Source organism: Vicia villosa, linkage group LG7 (genome assembly GCF_029867415.1).
Source record: "Vicia villosa cultivar HV-30 ecotype Madison, WI linkage group LG7, Vvil1.0, whole genome shotgun sequence".
NCBI lineage: Eukaryota > Viridiplantae > Streptophyta > Magnoliopsida > Fabales > Fabaceae > Vicia > Vicia villosa.
Window position 1 is genome coordinate 102,803,657 of NC_081186.1, and position 20,016 is coordinate 102,823,672.

Here is a 20,016-nt window from a genome sequence, read left to right on the forward strand (position 1 = left end):
ATCAAACTTAAGAACATCACTATCACTATTTAGGAGTCTAAGGCCAAGACTAAAGCTATACTTGGGGTTCCAATACCACATACACTTGATATTCCTATATTCCTCATCCTTCATCAGATTTTCTAAATCCATATACGACATGTAGTCTGTATCCCACTTCCAATCCAATTCAGACACCTCTCCATCGACATACCATTTAACATGACTCTCTACTAACTTTCCCTTATGATAAAATCTTATCTTAATGCAATTACTTTGAGATGGTCTGAATAAAATTACAAAATTTGCTTCAGAATTATAAAGAAGAAATCATTATGAAAACACGATGAAGAAAAATAAATAGTAGAGAAGAGCATACCTCATACAGAAACGAACATCTTCTTTGCATGTGGACGACGGTGGAACAGGTGGAATGCTGCTCATCTTCCTTGATGCTTTGATGAAGGAGGAACGTGTTTGTTGAAACGGATTTAGGGTTCTGAGTTTGATAGAATGATTTAGGGTTGGGATATTTTAACTACAATTTTATTAAACAATCATATTTTAATAATTTCATAAATCATTTTTGGCTTTTAAGTGAATTAAGTAATATACTTAATGACGTGGCAAATAGTTCATGGGTCCATGTCACAATTTATATGTGCCACATATGCAATTATGGAGAGGGACCAGAAAACTGCAAAAAAAAAAAGTAAGATTGGGGACTAAAATGCTGAATTTTGTAAAAGGGGATAAAAAATTCATAAAAACGTATATAGGGGATCAAAAGTGCATTTAAGCCTTTTTTAAATTAAGGAAATATAGACACAAAATTATGTGATTAATCAACTTCATAACGTTATTAACCAACCTTTTAAATTTCATTAACCGACTTCATAACTATTACAAATTTGAGCGTTTATTAACCAACCTCATAACATTATTCACCAACATTTTACATGGTATTAACCAACTTTGATTACTGCTAAAAATAATTTTTAATATCAGAGCATTTATTAACCAACTTCATCACTTCATTAACCAACCTTTAACATTTCATTAACCAACTTTGTTTTACTATTAAAAATTATTTTTAATACTTGGGTGTTTATTAACCAACTTCATCACTTTATTAACCAATTTTTTACATTTCATTAACCAACTTTGGTTTACTACTAAAAGTCAATGTTCATGCACTGTTCACGGACACTGTTCACAACCACTATTCATGTACTGTCTACTGAAACTGTTCACGTTACTGTTTATAAATATAATTTTTTATTTTATAAAAATACTGTTCAACATATAAATACGGTGAACAGTGTTTGATGTAAGTATTTGGTGTATAATTAGGGTGTAAGAATAGCATATCTGGGTTTTATAATATACCCTTGTCTAAAGTTGCTAATTTTTATAAAGCATACGTTTTAATCAAAAATCTTAAAATTATACCAAAAATTTTTGGAAAAAATATCAAATTTTTGATAAAAAGTCATAGTTTTCATGAGTTTTTATTGAAAATTTTGAAGCTATATCGAAAATTTTAAAAATATACTGAAAATTTTGAAATTTCCGATAAAAACTCATGAAATTTGTACCAACGGTTTCAAAATGTATGCGTTTTTATCGGAAATTTCAAAATTTATAGTAAAAATTCATGAAATTTGTTAGCAGCAATTTTGAAATATGCATTTTTACCGGAATTTTGAAATTTTTAGTAAGAATGTTTGTATTTTTTATCATAACTCTGGGATACCCGTGCGGTCGCACGGGTACTGATGTGGTACACACGCTTTTATTTTTCAAAACTATAATAAAAAAAGTAAATAAGAAAAAACAAAATTATTTTTACCAAAAGACTTTATTATTTTTAAAATAAAAATACAATTTTAAATCATTGATATATATTTCAATTTTTCATATATTATCTTAAAAAATATTATATCTTAAATTAAAAATAATTTCAAAATAAAAATATTTGTAACATAAATAATTTAAAAAATAATTCATTTTTTTCGTGTTTGAATTCATACATTATTTGAAATATATTTTTATTTTTATGGATAGATTTTTATTTTTATGTTGTCCTCTCTCACAACATCATCTTCTACAAATTAACCTAATTCTCAATTAATTCACCTTAACAATTTTGTATGGATAGATTCTTAGTTAGAGAGAAGTGAGAGTTTCTCTCACTAGTTTTCATGAGGGAGATGCAATGGACTGAGGTGAAGAGGAAGCCGTTTTTGAATGCGCATTCTAGGTGGGATGTTTTTCCCAGGAACTGGAAACCTAGGACGGATGAAGAGAAAAAGGTGATCTCGGTGTTTTGCTCTAATTTCTCAGATAGAGTGAAGGCGGAAGATTTGTTTGATTTGTTTGGATGCGTAGGCAAGTGTGTGGAGGTGGCCATTTCACCTAGGAGGAACAAGTGGGGGAAACGTGTTGGCTTTGGAAGATTCAGGGAAGAAGGAGATACGAGGATGCTGGCGGTGAGGTTGGACGCCATTCAGATAGACGGTGTGAAAATTTATGCCAATATTCCTAGGTTTGAGAGGAAGAAGGTGGTTAGAGGGAAGGTGTCTGGAGGTGAATACGTTGCGGAATCAAAGGGTGGCTCAGAGGTTTGTGCGGCAAAGGAAGGTGCTTTTGGAGGTGTTCTTGTTCGAAATCCGGGTCGTTTGTCGTTTGCAGAGGTGATTGCGAGTCAGAGGGAGGCGGTTGCGGATCAGGGAGAGGGGGTTGCCCGATCGTGTGATTTTGAGTACAAGTCAGAACCAGGTGTGAAGGCGGTTTTGGAGAAAGCTTTCGTGGGTGTAGTCTCTAACCCGGGAAACTCTTACAACATTCAAGATCAGTTTTTTCAAGAAGGTTATTTCCAGATCAAAATCACTCCTTTGGGGGCAAATTTGTGTTTACTTGAAGAAGAGGAGGAAGGCGATATTGAGGTTCTGATCAAGGAAGCAGAATCATGGTGGAAACAATGGTTCGTTAAAATTAGACCGTGGAACGTATTAGACGTGGATACTGAAAGGACAACTTGGATTCGTTTTTTCGGTGTTCCATGTCATGCTTGGAAAGTGGAATTTTTTGAGAAGCTTGTTCAGACTTTTGGAACGTACATCTGTTCCGATGAGTCAATAACGGAGAGAAGCGGTATGGAAGTAGCTCGTGTGTTGGTCCGTATACCTATTGAGTTCATGGTGCCGGTGTTTGTTAATGCAAAGGTGGATGGGGTGACTTTTAGGTTGAGGCTGAGAGAAGAATTTTCGTCTTTGTGTAACGTTGTGAGAAAAGAGGCGCAAGTGGAGGAATCGGAGTCAGAAGACTCTGTTTCGGTGGGGGATGTTTCCAGGTGCTCATATGGAAGTTTCGCAGACGATTTTCCGTTAGGAGGGTCGCCGGCCAAGGAGGTGAGGGAGGAAGTTGGGGTGGAGTTTTCTGAGGGAGAAGCTAAAGAAACAGAGGAAAACCCAGCGGTCAATGGGTCTGGTGGTTTACCTAGGCAAATTAATGTCAATTCTAAAAGGGTGATAAGTACAAAGGAGCCTTTTTCCTTTGACCAGGCTATAGTAGCAGCAAAAGGAAATGTAGGTCTGTCAAATGATAGCACGAGTATTAAGGAGGCAGAGGATTATGTGGCAAATGAGGAGGGAAGTAGCGTTAAAAGAGTACAAAGCGATAATGTTGTGTGGAAGGGACCCACTAGTGAAGTGGCAGCTGGAAAGAGAATGAAAAGGATCAAATTTAAAAAGGTGGGGTGCAATAATGGGCCAAAATGTATTAGGAAAAAGAAGTCCAAATCTTTTTTAAAAAAAGCCCACGATGCAAAAAGGGAGGCACGTGAAGATACAGAAAATAGGGGGCAGATGGAATCGGACCCTATTTCTATTTTTTCTGCAGAAAACGGTAATAACACAAAAGAGGGAGAAAAGGTGCAGTCGGTAGCGGCTTACGGTGTGCAATCAGAGGAGTCAATAATCCGAAGGAACAACAGCAGATTAAAGGAGAATTTTGGTTCTAATGTTGGGAAGAAATTATGGAAGATGTTATCAGACCTGGGAGTAGAGAAATCTGGAGCAGAAGATTGTGTTGTGGAACTGGTAAAAATGGAGATGGAGGAGAGAAACCGTGTGGAGGTAAGGAAGGAGAACAACTTCTTGTTTAAATGATAGTTGGAACTCTGAATATTAGGGGGGGAGGAAACAGTGCAAAAAGAAGAAGAATTAATCACATCATCTCAAAAGGTAATCCTGATCTTTTCTTTATTCAAGAAACAAAATTGGAGCATATCTCTTGTTCTATGGCTGGTAGTTTTTGGAGGAACAGTAGTGTCGATTTTTCGTTTATCCCGTCTGTAGGGGCGTCGGGGGGGATTCTGACCTTGTGGAACACTAATACTGTAAAAGTTGTTTTTAATTTTGGTGGAAGGGGTTTTCTGGGGATGAAGCTTTTGTGGAAGGGGAATTATTTTTATGCTGTAAATGTTTACTTTCCTAGTTCCAGGGAGGAGAAGAGATCTCTGTGGGAGAAAATTCTAGATTTGAAATCAAGATTTAGTGATGGAGAGTGGTTAGCGGGAGGTGACTTTAATGCGGTTCGAAACAGGAGGGAGAGAAAGGGTGTTTCGTTTCATAATTCTCGGAGGGAGTGGTCGGAGTTTGAAGAGTATATTAGGAGGAGTGGGTTGGAAGATGTTCCGTGCAAAGGGAAGAAGTACACGTGGTTTGGTGGTGATGGTAGATCGAGGAGTAGATTAGACCGTTTCTTGTTGGCGGATAAGATTGTGAGTGGGTGGGGCGTCATTGGCCAATTGGTGGAGGATCGCGATGTTTCGGACCATTGTCCGGTGTGGTTGCTTTGCGATAAGGAAAATTGGGGTCCGAAGCCTTTTAAAGTAAACAAAGAATGGTTTTCTTATAAGGATTTTTTGCCGTTTGTGGAGAAGGAATGGCTCTCTATAATAGTGGAGGGGAGGGGTGATTTTATTCTTAAGGAGAACTTAAGAATTTTAAAAGAGAAGTTGAGATGGTGGAACATAAATGTTTTTGGGAAATACGATTTGGAGGTGGAGGATAATGTGCGTATTTTGAATGAAGGAGACGTGGAGGTGGGGGAAGAAGATGTGGAGGAATCTATGGTGATGGTGGAAAGAAAGAAAAGAGCTTCTAAGGATATTTGGTTGAATTTGAAAATTAAGGAAAATATGTTAATTCAAAAGTCGAGATTGAAGTGGTTAAATGATGGAGATGCTAATAGCAAGTATTTTCATGGGGTGATGAAAGCTAGAAGGACAAAGAATTTCATTGGCTTGATTGTAACGGAAGGTGGAATAATTGACTCGGTGGAGGAAATTAAGGAGGAAGTCAAGAATCATTTTGAGAAGAAATTTGTAGATGAGGATAGGAGGAGGCCGGTGCTAGACGGTTTATTTTTTGATACTTTGAATGAGGAGGATAAGTTATCTCTTGAGAAACCGTTTGAGGATGTGGAAATAAAGGAGGCTATTTGGGATTGTGATGGTTTGAAAAGTCCGGGACCCGATGGATATTCTTTCTTTTTCATAAAGAGGTGTTGGGATTTTATGAAAGTAGATTTCATCAATTGTTTTAGGTGTTTTCATAGAGAAGCTCTTTTATCGAAAGCTATAACTTCTTCGTTCCTTACTTTGATTCCGAAATCTTCAAATCCTTTGAGTTTGGATGACTATAGGCCAATTTGCTTGGTTGGGTGTATATACAAAGCTATTTCCAAACTTTTGGCGTCAAGATTAAAGAAGGTGTTAGGGAATTTAGTGTCTAAGTGTCAAAGTGCTTTTGTTCCGGGGAGACAACTTTTGGATGGCGTTATGGTGGCAAACGAGGTGGTGGATTTGGCGAAGAGAGAAGGAGTGGGATGTTTACTATTTAAAGTGGACTTTGAGAAAGCATATGATAAGGTGTCATGGGATTTCCTTAGATATTTGCTAAAAAGAATGGGCTTTGGTGTTTTATGGTTAAAGTGGATGGAGGCGTTAATTTTTTCAAGTAAGATGTCGGTCCTTGTGAATGGTAGTCCTACGGCGGAGTTTGATGTGAAAAAAGGGTTGAGACAAGGTGATCCCTTATCACCTTTCCTTTTTGTTATTGTAGCGGAGGGATTGAGAAGGTTGGTGGCTAAGGCGGTGGAAATGGGAGACTATGTTGGTTTCAATTTGAGGAGAAATTGCTCGGTGGATATTCTCCAATTCGCCGATGATACTTTACTTTTTGGGGAGGGGTCTTGGAAACAAATTTGGGCGATCAAGGCAATTTTGAGAGGGTTTGAAATTGTTTCCGGTCTTGGGATCAATTATCATAAGAGCAAGCTTATTGGGATTAATGTGAGTAACCATTTTTTGGATTGTGCATCTCATTTTTTGTCTTGTAGGAGGGAGGATAACAATTTTGTTTTTCTTGGCATACCTATTGGAATCAATCCTAGGAGGATTTCTTCGTGGAATGGCATTATAAGCAAAATGAAATCAAGACTTTTGGATTGGAAGGCTCGCTTTTTATCTTTTGGAGGTAGATTAACTCTCCTCAAATCGGTGCTTAGTAGCCTTGCTGTCTTTATGTTGTCTTTTTATAAGGCTCCAAAGAAAATTATTAAGGAAATAACAAGGGTTCAAAGCAAGTTTCTTTGGGGAGGTGGGGGAGAAAATAAGAAGATTCATTGGGTGAGTTGGAAGAATTGTTGTTTACCTATTGATAGAGGAGGGCTCGGTCTAAGGCGGATTAGGGAGTTCAATTTAGCTCTACTTCAAAAGTGGAGATGGAGGATAATGGGAGGATCGGAAGCATTATGGTACGAAGTTTTGAAAGCTAGGTATGGAGACATTAATCTTCAAGTTGTGGGAGCGACAAAGTTGGATAATAACAAGGGTTTAAAATCATTTTGGTGGAGGGATATTTTGGAGATAGATCATGAGTTCAAAAAGAGTATTTTTGTTAACATGTGTAGATTTAAGGTGGGAAATGGATTCCATATTGCTTTTTGGCACTCTTGTTGGATAAATGATAGTTCTTTAAAGGAAACTTTTCCGGTTGCTTATTCTTGTTCGGATTTGAAGTTTGTTAGTATTGCTTGCATGGGAGGATGGGAAAATAACGAGTGGAAGTGGGGTGATTTAGGTGTTAGGGGAGGAGGCGGTCCGGGTTTGGAGGATGAAATGGGGAGGTTGTTTTCGGTGTTGGAGGGGGCGAGGCCGGTTTGGAGTAATAGAGGGAAGAGGGACTCGGTGATGTGGGAGCCCGAAGAGGAGGGAATTTTTTCGGTTCGGAGTTGTTATAATATGTATGATAAATATAACATTCCGTTTGGTCCTAAAGTGGAATTTTCGGATTCTTTTTCTCTTCTTTGGAACATGTTGGTTCCTCAAAAAATAAAAAGTTTCGGATGGAGGTGCTTTATCAATAGAATGCCAACTAAGGATCAACTCGCTTCAAGAGGTATTTCTTTCTCTAATTCTCATTTGTGTATTTTTTGTGAGAATGACCAAGAAACTCTTCTTCATCTTCTTCTTTATTGTCGGGCTTCTTTGTTAATTTGGAGGGATATGGCCTCTTGGATTGGTTTAGATTTGGGAGGGGAGTTTTCTTTGATGGAGAGTTTTATGAGATGGTTTAGTTTTTGTAAATCGAAGAAGGTGAAGAAAGGTAGAGAAGGTGTTATTTGGTTGGCAATTGTGTGGTCAATTTGGAATGAGAGGAATAGTATCATTTTTAGAAGAGAGGATTGGAATATCCTAGACATGGTTTGGAACATTAAGATTCTTTTGTGGCGGTGGTCGTTCATCGGGAATATTAATCGGACCAAATACAATTTATATGAGTTCAACAAAGATCCTATGTTGTATCTTTCTTAGGTGTATTTGGTGCTTAATTTTTTCGTTGTCGGATTGGTTTTCGCCTTTTGTAAGTTGTAAGTGTGTAAGAACTTTTGGTTCTTGGTTTATATAAATTCTTGATTATTAAAAAAAAAAAATTATTTGAAATATATATTTTTATTTTCTTTAATTGTACAAAAAAATATAATAACCCGTGTGTTTGTACATATTTTAGTATGATTAGTCGTGCGCTTACGCGATACTGGTGTGTTACCCGTAGATTCGCAATGGTGCTGATGTGATACGTATGTTTTTGTTTTCAAAATGTAATAAAAATATAAATAAGAAAAACTAAATTGTTTTACCGAAATACTTTATTATTTAAAAAAAATACACATTTTTAAAATAAAACAAAATTGATTTACCTAAATTGTTTGACATCAATAATATATTAATATATAATATAATTTTCATTAAAATAGAAATTATTTTTGTTAAAATAAATATAAAAGACAATCAAATAGTTGGGAAAGAACATACACGTTATAGAGTAACAATCAATAACATATTAATATACACAATATATTAATATACACAATGTAACTTTCATAAATGAATATGATTTTTTAAGAAATTGAAAAATGTAAAAATAGTATAAAGTAATATGAAAGAAAACTATCCAATAAATTATAGTTATAGTTCATTTAATTTAATTTTATTAAATTTAATGTTTTATTAAATTGTAAGAGATAAATAACAAAGAAAAAGATTGGAGGGGAGTGAGAAGAAAAAAGTGTGGCTGAATGGGAAGATAGAGCCAGAAGTCCAGAATGCAGCAATCTGCAATGGAAAGGTAACCAAGGTCATCTTCGGTTCTATTTAAACTATAATATTCAAAAAGAAGTCTAAATAGTGAACAATAAAGGACAATTTAGCATAAGTATAAGTTTTAATTAAACAAAGTCAGAATTTAGTTACAAAAAGCAAAAGTTGGACTTAAATTAACCCTCAAATTAATTAATAGATGGATGATTATGAACAAAGAGCAAATTGGAGATTTTCAGATATATTTATTTTCTTATATTATAGATTATATTATAGATTTTTAAACCGTATGTTTCCGGTTAAATGAACTACGAAAATTTAAAATCAACTATAAAAAATTTTGTCTGTATTTTTTAACTCAAATTTGTCAAAAAAAAAAAAACAATTTAAAAATTATCAAAACATAGAAAGTGTCACATTTTACTTAGAGAGTGGAAAATTAATTCCTCACAGATTATGCATATAACCAAAATTATATATTATTTATTGTTGTTATCTAAGCCCATCCCAACAAATTTGAGTCTCTTAAAATTTGGAGGTTCCGGTACCATGGCTCTCTTTACACATCCACATGATCACACCTGAAAAATACGGATACATCTTTTACTTCACAAATACCACTCTGTAAAGTTGGTTTAACCAATCAATTATTGATATCCAGATGTGTTGGTGTGGAATTAAAGTCTTGAGAGGAAAGTGTAAATGACTGATGCAGAAACGGGTCCTCAATTCTATGATTCTTATCTCGAAACAACTCATTAGTATTTCTACACCACAAAAACACTATTCCGTATTTAATCACTGTCTTCAATTTCTGTCAACTATCACTGTCTTCTAAAGTAAAAATATATACTATTTATAAAGAGTGACGTGAATAGTACATGAATGAATAGTAATCCTGAATAATGTCCATAAATAATGCATGAACAAAGACTTTTAGTAGGGAATTAAAGTTGATTAATAAAATATAAAAAATGACCGCTATCGGATCACCCACTATTTATTTTCACGTTTCAGTTGTCTAGGTTCTGGATTTGTGGGGGTGTATTAAGAGTCACACATCAGATAATATAAGGCATGAACATGTGCTTATAACTAGGGGCAATCATCACCCTACAAGCCGGTTTTGTAGGATAGTGTTAGGCCCAACCACATTTCTTAACAGTTAATGAAGTGATGAAGTTAACTAATAAATTTCTAGATATTAAAAATAATTTTTAGTAGTAAAATAAAGTTGATCAATGAAATGTAAAAAGTTGGTTAATGATGTGATGAAGCTGATTAATAAACACTAAGATATTAAAAATAATTTTTAGCAGTAAACAAAGTTGGTTAATACAATGTAAAATATTGGTTAATGAAGTTATGAAATTTGTTAATAAACACCTACATTTTTAATAGTTATGAAGTTGGTTAATAAAATTTAAAATGTTGATTAAATATGACTATAAAATTAATTAATCATATTATTTTATCCGTACTTCCTTTAATTAAAAAATATTAAAAAAGGTAATTCTTTTAAAAATTAATTTATTATTATAATATTTTACTGTTCAATAAACTTTTTTTATTATTTAATTATTTTCCACATTTCATGCTGATGTTCCTTGTGATTTTATATTTATTTTTGTAGTGTATTTCACAAATTTATTTTTAAGTACTCATCCCAAACAAAATACTCTGAATCTTATTTAATTATTTTCCAAATTTTCTGCAAATTTATTTTCAACTTAGCTTTTATATTTCAAAAATAAATTTGTAAATAAATTTATGGTAACTTTAAAATTCAAGAAAATGTAAAAATAGTTTAAGTTGACTCACGCAATTTCACTTTACATGAATATATTGAAAAAATCAAAAAATATTTTAATATTCTTTTAATGTGGAATTTTTGAGTTCTTTTTTTATGAAAAAAAAGTATTAGTCTCATGTCAAGTATTCTTTATATTATATCTTTTAAACTATTATTTGTCTATTTAAAATATTAATATAATATTTATGGTGCCATCTAAGGTGAGACCCCTATTATATGCTCACCGGTGGATCAATAAAAAAATACCACAAAATTTAATAAATGGTTCAGATTTTTAAATAAAAGATAAGAACACTATACACGTTTTCACACCCAATCATGTCCCACTCTCTTCCTCATTTGTTTCTTCTCTAATTCTTAAAAAGTTGCAGAAAATAATTTTCGAAAATTAATGCTATCAAACTAACTATGATAAATTAGACAGGGGAGAAATTTGTTTTTAACATCATAGCATTAAAAAAAATAGACGAAGACAATGTTAAGCCACACACCTTTAGAATTCAAAGTTATAATAGGGGTGTTAAATTTTGCAAAATAATTTTAATAATTAGGTGTTCTAAAAACCTTTGCACTTGGACTTTTTCATGTTTTTAAATGTCAATTTCGTTCACAAGTGTTTAAATTTGGATTTTTATTGGGGCACTTGTAGATTTTGACATTGGAAATTTCCAAACGTTACCACAAATTTTCAATTTAAGAGATCCGTCGTTGCAACTAAAAATCGTTGTTTGACACCTTGTGAATTAACCAAGTTTTGGGGTTAGTGGTAGCAAGGGTTAGAAAGGAGTGAAGAATAACTTTTTAATAGCTATGAAAGATGAAGATGAAGGAAAAATAAAACAATGAGCCACATTTTAATGGCAATTAAAGAGCGCAACCGTCGTGTGGGTTTAAGGACTTCGTCAACATTGCAACAATATAAAGGAGATAGAAAAAGAAGAAAAAGTTATTAAGTGAAGAAAAAGTTATTGGGTGTGGGCACTGTGTAGAAAGATTTAGTACTGTTATTTAATCTAACGGTGTATAGTAATGGTACATGGGTGAGGGATATAGTTGGGCCCTCACTCTAGAACTCACCAATATTTATTAACTTATTTTTTATTATTATACTTTTAATTATTGTATCTATTTCAACAAAACTATATTTATTGCATTTTTCTCTCATTTGGATAAGTTGGACTTAATTACTTTGATTTTTTTATAACCTCTTTAATCACTATTACTAATAATATATTTTATGATAAAACTTCCACCTCACAATAAATAATCGAGTCCAAAACCCTAGGCGCACCATGTTTTATTTTTAAAAATAAAATTACAATATATTCTCTGAATTGCTTCACACAATTGAGGGGGTAAACTAACTAAGGGACAAGTTTTCACTACTATAAATAATGCATTTTATGATGAAGTTTTTACCTCAGCCAAAGAAAATTCGAGGTCGAATAACCTTAAACGTGTCATTTAAATTTTTTATAAAAGTTTCATCATATCCCTCGGTTTTGTAGAAATCTGACAAGTTATGTAGATCAAGGTTTGATCTTCGATTCTCAGCTCTTGTAAATCATCTTATACCTCGGTTCTTTAGAAAATCGACATCATAAGTTGATTAATATTATATTTAAATAAATTGAACTTAGTTTTTACCTCGATTAGTTCCCTCGGTTTTTCTGAAAAACCAATATATTTTACTCTTTTCATTAGAATGTAAGTTTCATTCATTCACTTTTTATGCCCTAGAACTTTTCTTCGACTGAATTATCATTCTCTCCACCTAACAAACTGAAACACCATCTTTTCTAAGGAGGGGGAGGAATGAGGCTCAAATCTCAAATCAACAATTTTTTTCACGTTTATGGTATGTAGAAGTCTCATGTGAATGTTGTTGTTGTTGTTGTCGTTGTTGTTATTGTTGTTGTTGTTGTTGTATTCGTTGGTATTGTTGTTGTTATTGTTATTGTTATTGTTATTGTCGTGGTTTTTTAGACTTAGGATATAATGTACAGTGTTATTTTTCATGTTTTTTGTAGTTGTTGTAGTTTATTGTTATTATTGTTATTATTGTATTATTTTGGAATGTTCATTTTTATTTTACTTTCAGAAGGTGTATGTTATAATGAGTCGTAGTTGGATGAGAGCCAGTAGGTTAAGTAAAGAGTGTATGAGAGTAGATTGATTAAACTTTTGGAATTCACAGAAAAATATCTTCCTAACGATAATGAGATTTTTTGGTGTCCTTGTAACAAAATTTGAAATACACAAAAACATCCAAGGGATGTTATATTCAATCATCGTGGTTGTGATGAGATTATTCAAAATTACATGAAATGGTTATGGTATGGTGAAGTGACAAAAAATACCCGCGTCGCATAGAGTTGAAGATGATGAATTTATGAATAATACTCTGGAAAATATGATTTGTGATATTGGAGTAGATGTTTTTAAGAAATTCCATGTGTTAGATACTTTGAAAAATGACTTGGAAGAGTCGCTATATCCGGGATGCATAAAATTTACAAGATTGTTAGTTGTGTTAGACTATTTAAGCTTAAGGCAAGAGGTAGGTGGATGGATAAAAGTTTCACTGAATTGTTGAAATTGTTGCTAGAAATGCTTCCAAAAGGTAACGCGTTGCCGAACCGTAGTTATGAGACCAAGAAGATATTGTGTCCAATGGGTTTGGACTATGTGAAAATACATGCATGTCATAATGATTGCATATTATATAGGAAATAGTATGAAAACTTGAAGGAATGTCTGAGGTGTGGGGAGTCACACTACAAGAAGGTCAATGGTGCTAAAGATGATGATGGTGTAACTAAAAAAGGTGTTCCTTCCAAGGTGATGTGGTACCTACCGATAATTCATAGGTTCAACAGACGATTTTCTAATGTAAATGACGCAAAGTATACTAGATGGCAATTACCTTGTGTCAATTAAAATTTTTTTCCTCCACCTTTTTTTGACATTATAGTTCACTTAATTGCTCATCTAGTAAAGGAGATTAAAATCTGTGGTCCAATTTTTTTATGATGGATGTATCCGGTAGAGTGATACATGAAGATCTTTAAATGGTATCCAAATAATCATCACCGACTGGAAGCTTCAATCTTTGAACGATACATCTCGGAAGAAGCTATTGAGTTTTGTACAAACTATTTGTCAGAAGCAAACGCTATAGGAATTATGAGTCTCGTCATAATGGTAGATATGATGGTAGAGGTATTCAAGGTTTAAGTGTTAAGACATTTGACCGAGATGTATTTCTTCTATCATATTTGTATCTATTGAATAACCTTAGTAAAGTTCAACCTTACTTGACCATTCACAAAAGTATTATGAAGGATAATTTCCTCTGGATGAGTGAAAAAATGTTGTTGACAGAGCATAACAAAACTTTCATAACTTGGTTTAATGAAATGGTTTCTAAAGGGAGTAGTGCATCTGAGGCAATTAAATTGATGTCACATATGCTTAAGTTTAATGTAATAAATTGGAGTGCATACAACATTACTAAATATTCATTTTATAAAAAATTAAAGGATGGTCGTAGTACCATACAAAGTAACGGGGTTATGGTTGAAACTGAATCCATTTACTTCTCTAGTTCAAAAGATAAGAATCTTGTCCTGGCATCTAGAGCGTACTTTAGGGTCATTAAGGAGATTATGAAGATTTATTATGTTACTTTTAAAGTACCTTTATTTAAGTGCAAGTGGATTGACAATAACACTGGTGTAGAAAATGATGAATTAGGATTCACACGGGTTTATCTTTAAAAGACGACTTATATGAACGAACCATACATCATGACATCCCAAGATAAACAAGTTTTTTATGTCACTGATTCTTCTAACACAATATGGTTAATTCTTCTTCAAGGAAGATATGTTCCTGGTAGTGATGAAAATCAAGATTTTAATTTTGATACCCCTTCTTTCGCAACACATGTATGTTTCTCATCAAAAGAAAATGATTCTGATGATGATGTGCATGCTATTCGTTATGGTCATAAAAAAGGGATATTATAAAAATAATAAGTAAATATTTTATATCACTTAGTGATATATATTTACTCATCTATCTTTTTATATTCTTTTTACTAAAGAATTAATGTTGTTGTTGTTGATGATTTTAATTGGTTTCAAATGTGGTTCAAACTACACGTGCTTAACAACCGGTGACAAATCACAAAAGAGAACATTTTGAAAGGCTATAAGACTTTGCATTTTAGTTATTGCTTTTGTTGGTTTATCATTTGCAAATGGTTATTGCATTTGAGTTTTAATTTGTTGTAAAATTATAAGGTGTACATGTGTCATTTTGACTTTGTAAATGGTGTAAACAATGAATATTTATGGTATAATGATTTTGTTTGAGAAAGTGGAAAAAGGTACAAAGTATTTGTTTCAGAAATGACTAAAGTATGGTTCTATAATAATGTTTCTGTTTCAAAAATGGCCAATATATGGTTCTCTAATATAGGTTAAAACCAAAATATAGAAAAATAAAAATAAATAAATAAAAATATTTTTCCCTCGGTTATTATTTTAAACTAGGGTAATAATGCTAATCTATTACCTCAATTTCTCAAATAACCGTGAGATAATGGGGCGCGCCATCCAATTTTGAAAATAATAAAATGCAGAAGTTGGGGAACGAATCCATGTGAAGAATACTTTACCCGTCTTTTTTACAATAATCGAGGGGTAAAGTGATGAGTTCTCATGACGCCCTTCATTACCTTGTCTCTATAACTGAGGTTAAAGCCCTTTCACGTCCGAGCTCAAATCTTTTTTTCCTGTAGTAGTGTTCGTATCCCAGCAACTATAGTTTATCTTTTATTTCTTTTATAATGGCGTCATTATTTTTAATTTTATTTTTTTGTGTAAATACTATGTCATCTATTTCTTTGGTTAACCTATCAATCGAGGGGAAATATTATGCAACCTATAAAAACATTTGCTCATTAAATTTTTTCCGTAACCTAAATCATCTTATGTCGTTCAAAGTTGTTGTTGTTGTTACATTCATTCATTGAAGAAGCTAACTTTATAACCTTGAACAAAACATTTGTTGTCCCCTGCAATCTATCTCATGGAATGACGATGTTGTTGTTGATTCCACATTTTGTAATCCCTTTTTACATTTGGGATTACTTTCTCAATATTTTCATCCAAAACAAAAATTCAATGGTTTAAATATTTCTTTTGCTGACAACATTTATAAACATATTCTAAATCATACTTAAAAATATTGCAATCCAAAACGAGGTGGATGGTAAAATTCTTTCAGTGATATTGTCGCGACGTGAAAAAATACCCGAGCGCGAAAACGCTCGAAAGAAATGAAGTTGTCGCCAAAGTTTATATTTTTAAGGAAAACATTGATAAAAACCTTAATGAAAAAAATATGTCCATCACAACTAAATTTAGGTTCGGGAGTCGATTATACGTATGGAAGGTGTAAGCATCTTATGACATCCGTTTAAATAACGATTACCTCTAACTATTTTTGCAAAATATTTCATTAACCCTAATGTATTTGATTTATCCTAATTACTATGACATATTTGCAAGAAATGGAAAAATGTTTTTTAGGGTGCTTGACAAGATGTGTATCTTGCTCCTATGTATCCCTATGTTCGATAGGGAATTCAAAGGTGTAGTTTTGGGTAGCGAAAATTGTGCCTTGATTGATTTTAAAAATGATAATGGTGAAGTTATTTGTGTCGTGTTTAATGATGGTGATAGAATATGGTGGTTTAAATGGTGGAGACACCTCCTTGAAGAAACAAAACACATTCAAAATGGAAGAGCTCCCTCTTTTCTTTTTCTGCTCTATGCTTTTTTATACTTATGCTAACAAAAAAACTCACTCCCCTATTCCTTTTATATAGGGAAGATTAGGGTTTTGAAACAATCATTTCATTTTTTTAGGATGAAAATAGTGAAAATGTTAGAGGAAAAATGTGTGTATGCTGATGAATTGAGGGTGAATTTCAAATACTATTTTGTATTGTTTTTCTTTTAGTGTGTGTTTGGTGTCAGAGTAAGAAAGTGAAAATAAAACAATTGTTTTATTTTCTTTTATTTGGACATTTTACTCTTAATACTAAGATAATAATTTTTACTTAAAAGTTGTTTATTCTAAAGAGCATCATGTTAAATATGATATGATTATCTGAATCAAGAAAACAATGGTGGACTTTGTGGCTAAATTTATACAAATGTATCAATATTTATTTATATGCAATGACATTTGATCCTATCACAGTCACGCACACTCAATTAAAATTTACAAACGACTCAGTTCAACTAATTAATTCAAAATTGGTCTAACTCATTAGTTTAAATTAGAATAAAAGAACATGCAATTTTTTTGAAAAGTATTTATTACCCGAACAAAATTGGGGTACTATAGATATACATTACAATTTACCATTTTCTTTTTGGCGTTGTAATAGTAGTATTCTATTCCCTCGGGTGGGCTGACAACTGAGGTGAAAAGTCCTTATTTTATTTATTTTAATATAAAAATAAATAAACTATAGTACTACCGCAATATTCATAAATATCTGAGAGAAAAGTGACATAGTTTTGATTATAAATGAATCTTTATCATTCATGTATTGATTATCAATGCTCAAGACATTGTCAACACATTTTTCCACAATAAACATTAGTGATCCAAGTGAAACCCTCAAGCCAGCCAATCAAAACATTAACGCCACACAGATATATCTTAAATGCTACACTGTGAATGACAAACATTTATAATGAAAATATTAAGATTGAAAAAAAGTGAAACTTATGGAAGTATGGAAATAATCTTTGGGATGAATTGCAAGTGTTGAAAAAGTCTCGGCTCAAGGTAGATTACGACGGTTATTTTGGTAGATTACGACGATTAAAAGTACCATAATTTAAAAACTACGATGCTTGCAGTACAGTCGTAGAATCGTGTGTTCCTAACCTGTTTCACGACGGGTGCCAAAACCGTCACACCAACCATCACACTAGTTCACGACAGGTTGGAACTGACATAAACTCTTAATAATACACATTTTAAGTATTTCAGAAGCTATTTCAATTCAGGTTCATATGAGATGACTTTTATTGAAATCTTTTTCTCACTAGCTACCTCATAACTCTATAATCTTTTTAGTGGCTCTCGGAACTTGTTAGCTTACAATTGAAGTAAACACTTGTTTACCTCTATATCAGATTCATCTTCAAATACTTTGATGGAATTCAAAATGATTCGATCCATCACTTGTAATGGTGACTCATCTACTTCTTGAACAATCTTTTCCACTATATCAATTTTATAGCACTGAGGATAATCTTTTTGATGTTTCATGGATTCAAAAACATTAAAATCAAACTTTTCTTTGTTGAATATCAAAATAAGTTCTCCCATTTCAACATCAATGAAAGCTCTACCTATTGATAATAACAGTCTTCCTAAAAGTAGCGGCGTTTCAGAGTCCTCTACCATATCAAGGATCACAAAATAAGGTGGGAACAACAAATCGTCAATTCTCATTAGTACATCTTCGAGAGTTCCATACGGGTAAGAGATAGATTGATCAACTAATGTAAAAGTCATCTAAGTTGGCTTGGTTTCTCAATGAGTTGACTTTCTCATCATAAACAACGACATCAGATTAGTGTTTTCTCTTAAATTGTATAGTGCATGACCAATCTTCAGTGAACTAATAGAATACGGGATGGTAAATACACACGGGTCTGTAAGTTTAGGTGGAAGATTGTGTTGGATTATAACACATCATTCTTCTGCTAAATAAATATTCTCGTCATATTTCAATTTAATTTTACCAAATAAGAGCTCTTTCATAAATTTTGCATAAACTGGCATATGCTCTTCACAAAATATATTGTTAACTTGTATTTTTTTTCAAGCATCTTCATAAACTTATTGAATTGTCCCACTTCCATTTCCTTCTTTGATGTCTTTTTCAAGATCAAGTAAAGTGGTTTGACATAGTAATATAGTTCTGGGTTAGTTTCAATGAGCATCTTTTCTTGGTTATTTGGTTCTTATCAAAGGTAAGTCTTGATCTATGAGTTCATTGATATGGTTTCTATTTCATTCTAGAACCAGAAATGAGAGAAGAAATGATGATGATGGTGGATCACAACTTTTGATGCTGTGGGGTAGGGTTATAACTTCAATGCTCAAGTCAATATGTAAGGAAGAAGAGTGAAACAAAATTGAATTTGAAACTTTTTACCTTAATTTTACGCCTTCATTATGTATAGAGAGAGGGAGAGTGAAATAACAAATTTACTATTAGTTAGCCGTGAAATCTAGAGTTCCATTGGATGCATTTGCAGATGAGATCTTTTGTGATCATTAGGATCGTAATCCTTATGTTCTGAAAAGGTTATGGAATTAATAGGGCCCTTTCCTGGTGGTCGACCGACGTCGACCCATAACATTGGCTTCTTAAACCCTTGTCAACGTATAGGTATGCAGGGGGGCTTAATACATCTACCTCGGATGTCGACCACCCCTTGATCACCTCAAGACAGATGAAGAAAAATCATTTCAATTTCTTTAAGGAATGATTCATTTAATGCCCCATACTTCAAATGTCTTTTCAAAGGTGTCATCATTATAGTTCTTGGGGAACTAAAACACTCGAGTGTTATGTGCAAGTGATTGGACGTGTTTGATGAATCCTTTTTTCATGCTACTTTATAGTCACTTTTATAAGGGTTAATGTCAATTTTTGTTGAGTTTTTTTTTCTTTTCAAGTATAGCAGTTGTTTTCTTCTTTAGTGTTTTATATTCCTGCAAATGTAACATTAGCGCAACATGGGCAAAAAACTAGAGAAAATTTTCATAAATCTTAGAAGGATATTCCTTATTGTTGGATGATTCTATCTACTATTTCATTATTTCTGAGCAGGTGGCCTTGACGACGCGTTTACAGAAATCGGCCCGTCTTCCCACCGCGAAATCTTTAGTCCTTCTGAGGATGAAAGAATATGTGACAAGTATGGTGATTGGGCCATTGATTTCTATGAAAGCACTTTCTCTATCATGAGCCTTCGTCTTCCCTTTACTGCCATTGAGATAGAGGTTTTGAAACACCTGGCAATGGTAACTTCGTCCAACATGCTAGGCATACATGAAGGTATACCAGTATTGGTGCGAGTATGGTATACCAGTCTTGGTGCAAGTATTTGAATGGAGAACAATTTGATTTCCTTTTCTTTCGTCTCTTAAGAACTCACGTAACCCGGCAACCCGGATGAGGAGCAGATGATTAATCTACCTTGAACTGACTATTCACCACTTTGGACCTCTTTTGAAGCTCCAACCCCTTGAGGACCAGTTCTTTTAGGTAACCCCCGCCAGTTCTGAAGCCCATGTTGTAGTTTGCAACATTGACGGAAGAGTTGAGGGAAAATGTATCGATCTATTCTCCAAGTATTGGATTAAGGGTAATTTTCTTCACAGGAATCGTCTTTACGTATACAAGGAAAAAGATCTCCCTAATGAGGCTCAGTACCAGTGGGGT

General features: G+C 33.2%; 1 protein-coding gene across 1 annotated transcript; it reads left to right on the forward strand.

Moving 5' to 3' along the window:
• The first annotated feature begins 2,183 nt into the window (after window positions 1-2,183).
• LOC131619881 (uncharacterized) lies at window positions 2,184-4,151 on the forward strand. Its single transcript, XM_058890922.1, has one exon. It carries the CDS (start codon window positions 2,184-2,186, stop codon window positions 4,149-4,151), a length of 1,968 nt encoding a protein of 655 aa, XP_058746905.1.
• Window positions 4,152-20,016: the final 15,865 nt, after the last annotated feature.